This window comes from Lynx canadensis, unplaced genomic scaffold (genome assembly GCF_007474595.2).
Source record: "Lynx canadensis isolate LIC74 unplaced genomic scaffold, mLynCan4.pri.v2 scaffold_86_arrow_ctg1, whole genome shotgun sequence".
Classification (NCBI taxonomy): Eukaryota; Metazoa; Chordata; class Mammalia; order Carnivora; family Felidae; genus Lynx; species Lynx canadensis.
Genome location: NW_023397599.1, coordinates 1 through 8,137, shown reverse-complemented (window position 1 = coordinate 8,137; position 8,137 = coordinate 1). Strand labels below are relative to the sequence as shown.

Genomic DNA, 8,137 nt, shown 5'->3' with positions numbered 1-8,137 from the left:
CCCAGCGGCCCCTTCAGTATATTTAAATACCTCTGGGGGAAGAACCAGGAGACAGGAGGTCGGAGAGGTGGGAGACTCAAGACAGAGAGAGGAGATATCAGTGGAGAAAAGTCCCCAGAGAGGCCGGAGGGGATAAGCAAAGCACAGAGGGAGGGGTTAGCCTTGAACCAGAGGAGGGATCCCTGTGCTGTTGTGGAAGAATGGAAGAAGGGACGAAGGGCACCAGTGAGGGAAGGAAGCAAGGGTAGGCATGGATGTGGATGTATTTGTAAAGGACGTCAGGAAGTTGGGGTAGTTCCTGTCAGCTGGTGTTTGTTATCTCTGAAGGAGTCGACAAGGTCTCCTGCCTCATGTAAGGGGAAAGGTGATGGGGGCAGAGGAAGGAAGTGAAAAGCTACAGCTTTTCTTGGGGGGAAGCGGACTACGGACAGGAAGAACAAATTCCGGGTAGCATGGAGAGTCTGGTGTATATCAGAAAGCACGTATTTGTAATGACTCCAAACCGAGTGATTCTGGGATCTCACTGCCCTGATGGAGAAGTGGTTTGTTCACAAGGAAGGATGCTTTGGACTCCAAATAACATTACCCGACCCAAAGTGGCTTAGCAATAGGGTCGTGTAGCAGCCCAAACCAGGACGTCACGGGAAGGCTGCCCTTGAATTTGTCTTTGTTTCTATCAAGGAGAAAAAGTATTTTCCAGTAGGTGTTTCTTATATCTCATTGCCCAGAACTGGTCCAGACGCACCCATCCGAAACCAGTCTCTAGCAGATGGGAACACAATCGCTACGGCTAGTTTAGGCTGGGGTTTCTTGACCTCAGCGCTACTGACATTTAGGGATTGATAATCCTTGGTTGTGTGGATGTGGGGGCTGTCTTGTTCATTATGGGACGTTTAGCATCATCCCTGCCCTTTACCACATACATGCCAGTAGCATTCCCCTGCCTTTCCCCAGTCATGACAACAAAAAATGGCCTCCAGACTTTGTCAACTGTCCTATGGGGGTGGGGAATCACCTCTGGTTGAGAATAACTGGGCTCGGACCAGTCTCAGCTGGCCCCCTGCGTCCAGGCACACTGCTGTCCCACACCTGCAAATTACCAAGGTTGTGTTGATAAGGAGCATATGATATGGTGACGGCTGCTGACTTAGCAATCTGTAGTGACTGCCATTGTTGGACTGGTCCTGGATCAAGGTGTTCCCCGGAATCAGAATGGAATCAGAATGAGGGAGCAAGGTGTCACGATTAGGGGAGAAAATCTTTCGACATGGTTGACCGTGAGCTTTAGCCTGGATAAGAAAGGAGGTACAGCTGACAGTTTGGGAGAAGCTGAGGGTCTGAAGGACTGGATGAGTTTCAAGAGCAAGGTTAGGACGAATGCGTGTAAGAATTTGAGGAAAGGCCTTTAAAGGGGCCTTCCTTGTTTATAAAACGTCCAGGGACTATTTGCAATGGTCATGATTGGGGTCCCCAGCGACAAGCACTGGCTGAGCCCATGACAGCGAAGAGAAACCCAATGCAACACCCATTTACTGGGGGCCCGTTACGCAGAACAAACACTTCAGGAAGTAAAGGCTGAACATTTCCTCTCCAAGGAGGTCAAAGTAATGGTCCCCCTGGTCTCCAGCTCTGTTCTTCACGATGCCAACCAAATCCGTGGCTGTGACTTTCCATGTGGGGTCGAATGTTCTAGTTCGAATATTTTCTCTTCAGTTGCTCTGGGAAAACACCCCCCCCTCCCCCAACAAGCAAAAGACGTTTAGATTAAAGGTAGACGTAAGGATGAAACAGAACAAAGCAACCATCACCCCCACCCCCACCCCCACCAATAAAACAGAAAGAAAGTGCAGAAGTGGGTTAAAGGCGGTGTTACTTAAGTGGTAGCTCCCTTGCCTCCTCAATATACCATTTGTCGAATGGCCAAATACCAAAACAGTATTTGATGGTAAGCTGGTAATTTATTCAATGGCCAGAGAACAGAGACGGGGAGCTTGTGTTCTTTTTTAAAAATTTATTTTTAAAATTAATCTTTTTTTTTTTAATTTTTTGGGGGGGGGGAGAGGCAGAGAGAGAGAGAGAGGTGGGGGGAGGGAACCTCAAGCAGACTCCACGCTCAGGACAGAGCCTGAAATGGGGCTCAATCCCATGACGTCATGACCTGAGCCGAAGCCAAGATTCGGGCGCTCAACTGACTGAGCCACCCAGGCACCCCAGGGAGCTCATGTTCTAAAGGCACCTTCTCCCTGGTTAGGTCTCATGGTCAGGGTTTTATGGGGTTAGGCTAATTAAGGGGCTGGTAAGCAAAGCTGACGTGGGGGTTTTTCAGGCAAGGGGGAGGGGGCTTCTAGGAATCAAAGTGCCACCTCTTTTCTTCCCCCACGTGGACACAGTTGGATCTGTCATGGTGCCGGTAGGTGTGTGTGTGTTTTTAAATTCTTTTAACATTTAATTCATTTTTGAGAGAGACAGAGCATGAGCAGGGAAGTACAGAGAGAGAGGGAGACACAGAATCGGAAGCAGGCTCCAGGCTCTGGGCTGTCAGCACAGAGCCCGACGGGGGGCTCGAACCCACGAACTGTGAGATCACGACCTGAGCTGAGGTCGGATGCCCAACCGACTGAGCCACCCAGACGCCCCTAGGTGTGCTTTTTTTAAAAATCACAGTTGGATGGAAATGATATTGAGGTCATCTGGATGGTTAGCCTGGTGTCTGAACTGGATCAAACTGGTCAAAAACTGGGTTATTGTGGCTTTTTCAGAGCCTGTTAGCAAGTCCTTGGCGATAAGAGCTCCATCCGGCAGGAAAGAATGACATGATCGCCTAGCATTTTGGAATCTTAGGACAGGTGTGGCCTTCTTCAGCCTAAATGGGAGGACTTCTTGGGGCGCCTGGGTGGCTCAGTCGGTTGAGCATCTGACTTCGGCTCAGGTCATGATCTTGCAGTCCGTGAGTTTGATCCCCGCGTCGGGCTCTGTGCTGACAGCTCAGAGCCTGGAGCCTGCTTCGGATTCTGTGTCTCCCTCTCTCTCTGCCCCTCTCCTGCTCATGCTCGCTCTCTCTCTTTCTCTCAAAAATAAACAAACATTAAAAAAAATTTTAAGAAGTGGGAGAATTAAAAAATCCCAAATGAAGAATTCTTTTTTTTTTTTTAGTTTTAAAAAGATGTTTATTTACTTATGTTGAGAGGGGGGAGAGGCTGAGAGAGAGAGAGAGAGAGAGACAGAGAATCTCAAGCAGGCTCTGCCCTGTCAGCACAGAGCCCAATAGGGGCTCGATCTCATGAATCTGGGATCACGACCTGAGCTGAAATCAAGAGTCAGATGCTTTGACCTGAGCTGAAGTCGGACACTCAACCGACTGACCACCCAGGCGCCCGACGTCTTTTTCCTTTTGTATGTCTCTTGCCCACTGCAGCACCTTGACACGTTGTAGAACTCAACAAATATCACGTTTACCACCTACAAGTTACAGCCTGGTTTAAAAGCTGCACGAGAAAAGCGATACCTCCTGTAGCAGCCAGTGAGGACAGGGGTTCCTGGCCTTGTTATATGAGTCATTGTATGCAGGAAGTCCAAAGCTACCATTTCCCTCCTGTTATTTACGGTTCATTCACAGAACTCTCTGTCTAGTCAGACATGACTTTTTCCACAAACAATATTACCTGGTTGCAGAACTGACCTTCCAACGTTAGCAAGTTTCTAGAGAGCACAGCTAGGAATTTAACCCAAGGGCAAATTTGTCCATGGAGAAAGAGGAAGGATTTAAAAAAAAATTTGTTTTAGAGAGAGTGCATGAGCAGGGCAAAGGGGGAGAGAGAGAGAGAGAGAGAGAGAGAGAGAGAGAGAACCTTAAGCAGGCTCCACACTTAGCACAGGGCTCAAACCCACAACCCAGGGATCATGACCAGAGCCGAAATCAAGAGTCAGACACTCAACTGACTGAGCCACTCAGGCGCCCTGGATTTTTTTTTTTTCTTAGCTTTTTAATCATACTCTGTGCCTAGAAAAGTAAAAGCTTCAGAGATTCTTTTAATTAAAGTGAATGTATTTCCTACAGGGAGCTAATATATATATATATATATATATATATATATATATATATTCCCCTATATATATATTCCCATATATATATATATATTCCCCTCTATATATTCCCCTTTCAAAGATACACTCATCTTACTCAATTTACACAATGTTACAGAACAATAATAATAAAAAAATTCCTTATTTATTGTAGGAAACCAGTTACTGGAGTGCTGGAAGCTTTGAAAATTATTCTGGATTATCAAGGAAGTCTTTTAATGGTCACAGCCAGCAGTCAGTCCCTTTTACAATTTTACTCTCATTGGGAATGATTTAAATCTGATACTCACAGTTTTGTTTTGTTTTCTGATCACTTGACTTGCCCTAAGATTTTTTTTTTTTTGGTCTTGTTTTCCTTTTAGACCTTTTGGAGAGATTTTGAATGAATTCGCCTCCAGTTAGGGATAGATGCTTCTTTAGTGACTCAATATTTCCAGTGCTGAGAATATCACATATTAGCTCAAAGAATGTGGAAAACTATGTGTCTCAATTCTGTTTATTTTAAAAACAGCACATTTGAAGGCTCCTTGGCTAGCAGATGTGGTGGGTGTATGGGAGCATACAAATGAGACTGGGAAAAATTTTTTGGATTATGAGTTTTGGAGCCCTTCTTGCCTATCTAGGGGCATGCCTTCTTGGAGAAGTATGTTCTCTCATTTCTCCAAAAAGGCAAATAAGGGACAGCTACAGAGAGGTCCAAGGTAGTGCTGGAAACTCATTCCTTGGTGCATCGAGTCTGAGTTAAATCAATAGAGGAACAGTTGAAGACCAGCTATCAAGTTCCATGGAGGTCCTCTTTCTAACAAGACCATTTCCTCTCCCTGGAAGGTCCCATTATTCCGTATGCTCCTCTCCTATAATTATGTAGAGCAGCTGGGGTGAGGTGCCTCTCCTGGAGCCCTTTCTGCCAACACCACTGGGCTTACGTCCACCTCTCCAAGGGATAGCAGGATTCAGAGGATGATGACCAATGCTCTATGTCTGTGATTCTAAGCCTCCCCCCCCAAGGATTCTACGTTAGATGGTAGTTATGCTGGTGACACGTTTGACCCTTACTCGTTTGTATGATGAGAATATATACACAAGCCAGCTTAAGCACTGTCAGCAATCAGGGAAGGGTCAACTGAGGAACGATACGGTAAGAATGAGAAATGCAAACCAGGTCATCAGGAAAAGAGCTCTCCGTCATACCCTCCAGGGAAGGGACCTCATACTAAGACGCAGAGAGGGGGTTTTGGGTGTCAAGGGAGGAAACATTAGAATAAATCACAAGTCCTCTTACCTCACTGGGTCTTGAGTTTGCGCCAAACCTGGTGGAAAGTGTGTAAGTCTCAGACTCAGGTTTAGATTTCATGATCTCTCTGAACCATTTTCGGACCTGGAATATCAAAGACAAGACTGGAATGGTTTCTGTTAACATTGGTGGGTGAAGAGAGAAACCAGTGAGTCAGGAATAGAACAAGTTTTAAAAAACTTCAACAACACGTGGCATATATGGACAATGAAATATTATTCATTGAGCCTTAAAAAGGAATGGTATTCTGATACAGGCTGCAACGTGGATGGACCTTGAAGGCATTACGCTCAGTGAAATAAGCCTGGAACAAAGGACAAATATCGTCTGGTTCCACATACCTGAGATCCTTATAATAGTCTAAGTAATTGAGCCACAAAGTAGAATAGGGGTTACCAGGGACTTAGTGGTGGAGAATGGGTAAAAGAATGGATATGTAGACAGACAATGTGGCAAAACAAATATAGCACAAAGATAATTGAAGTGATTGGTATATATGTGTCCATTGCATAATTGTTTTAACCTTTTTGTGTGTTTGAAAATGTTCATAATAACATGTTGGAAAGATTAACTTATTATTTAATGCCGTCATAGAACTATTAAAATGTATTAGTATGGAAACTATCCCATCACATGGAAATGTGATTAAGAATTCATGTGTGTAAGTGGTGTGGTGGATTGCATTAGAGATTTCAATTATTCACTCCTCTGTCACAGTATTACACCCTGTCTTAGCCTCCTGGTGGCTAGAGGGTTCTTTTCCCTTGACTTTGGGCTTGGACATATGACTTTCTTTGGCCAAGGCAATATCAGTGGAAGTGATTCAAGCAGGACCACAAGGCTTGAAATGGCCCCTGTCCAACAGGACTTGTCTTCTTGTGATTTTGCCATTGTCATCAGAAGAACAGATCCTAGGGAGCTTCTCACTTTCCGCTAAGCCTCAGGAGGAGTCTCAAGGAGAAGACCTGAATATAATCTACATTCTAGAACCAAGCCAAGCTGAGCCCAGACAAGATCGGCTGAACCTCAATCAGACTTGAGAATGAGAAAAGCAAACGTTTGTGTTTCAGCTCCGGAGATTTTTGAGGTCGTTTGTTACACGGCAATAGCTGACTATTACAAATGGGAAAACTGAAGAAAAACATATTTCCTTGATGTAGCAACTATTTACTTTCTGAAAGCTGTTAATAAATTCATGTATCTTATAATCAAGAATATCTTGAAGTAGAGAGAACATAGATAGTGTTTACACATGGCTCACAGCTTATATGAAAATTCAGAGAACATAGATTGAAACGATTCAAGGGTTCATTACACTATGTCCTAACTTTATGACAATAAAAAAAGGGGTTGGTGTTTACCTGCTGGCTGAGGAGGCAGTACACCAGGAAGATGAACACTCCCTGCAGGCTGTTGATGATGGTGAAGAGGTAAGCCATGATGCGGGCAGCTGGCCCCACCTGCAGGACACCCAGACACCACGTGCAGCCCAGGATGAGGAGCTGAGCCGTCGCTTTGAATGTCAGCATCCTGGGTAGAAGGAGAGAGGAGGCTCGTGATGCACTGGGAGCAACAGCCCCCTCCCCACCCCACCTGTTTTCAAGTCCACTCCACGGATGCTTCCTACTGAGTAGCGACCAACTTGGATCTTTATCGTCAATGATTCCATAAAAAGAAATGGTGTTTGGGTCAGGGATGACAGTTTGACTAGGACTAGGGATGGTAGTGACACTCCAGAATGTGAGTTTCAAAAAGGTCACGATGCTTCAGGAAGACCCCTAATTTTGCTCAGCTGACATTGTCGAGAACATTCTGTGCCCCTGGCCCTAGGCTGGGGCTTGGGCATTCAGAACAACCAAGACAAGACTTCTGTTTCCACAGCCCTTAGAGTCTGGTGGCAAGACAAAAACAAATGATCACTTATAACATTTGCAAAGTGAGGTACTTCTGCCCAGATCCCATCCAGGGCTGTTCCTGTCCCCACCTTCTCCATGACCTGACCCAGAATGTGCTTTGCCCAGAATAGAGGCTACTGATTCTGTGCAAAGTTGAGGAAAGCAAAGGACATTCCCAAACTCTTAGACGAAGTGACATGTGGTTGATGAACCTGCGTTCACATGGGGCAAGAGAAGGGGAAGGCAGGGGGCATAAAACGCATGAAGGCATGACCATGAAAGGGTGCGCTGGGTTCTGGGAACTGTTATGTGATGTTTTGAGTGTGTTGTAAGGATAGAAATGTTCTCAGGACCTACTATGTAAGGCATGGAAGCAATCCCTGTGTATCAGGGCAAAGTCCATTCTCTCTGGACATCAGATCCTTGGAGCTCTGAGGATAATGCTCTGGATGGGGGATATTCCTCTGACTCATCCTCACCTGGTGTTCTGGAGGGTGGACACATCTCTGTTGAGGGAGGAGAGCTTGTTTTTCACTATCCAGAAGGTCATCAGAAAGAAGGCCAGATTAATCTGCAGAAAGCCCACAGGCGTGTTAAATTCACTCCACATCTGGTAAGCATCCTCCTAGCTCATCCAACACCTAACTCGGCAGGTAAGAAGCTTTGTCTTTTGTAGGAGTCCTAGAAGACTAGACCAACCACCCTGTAACTCAGGCATGTGTTTGCCCTGTGACTCTGGCGAGCACTTCGATGCAGTTCACGTGGAAACTCCAAATTTTAGCACTGAAAGTCCCAGGTCTCAGGAAACATGTTAGTCCTGTTGTTACAATGGAAATTCCTGCATCCTGGGGGGGGGGGTCTCTCA

General features: G+C 45.6%; 1 protein-coding gene across 1 annotated transcript; it reads right to left on the bottom strand.

The window, feature by feature from the left end:
* Nucleotides 1-275: 275 nt before the first annotated feature.
* On the bottom strand, nucleotides 276-8,078 carry LOC115508211 (adhesion G protein-coupled receptor E3-like). The gene is made up of 4 exons (XM_030306640.1): nucleotides 7,752-8,078; nucleotides 6,739-6,907; nucleotides 5,366-5,461; nucleotides 276-1,736 (listed from the first exon to the last, which is right to left on the bottom strand). The coding sequence occupies exons 1-4, from the start codon at nucleotides 7,880-7,882 to the stop codon at nucleotides 1,710-1,712; spliced, it is 423 nt and encodes a 140-aa protein (XP_030162500.1). The 5' UTR covers nucleotides 7,883-8,078; the 3' UTR covers nucleotides 276-1,709.
* Nucleotides 8,079-8,137: the final 59 nt, after the last annotated feature.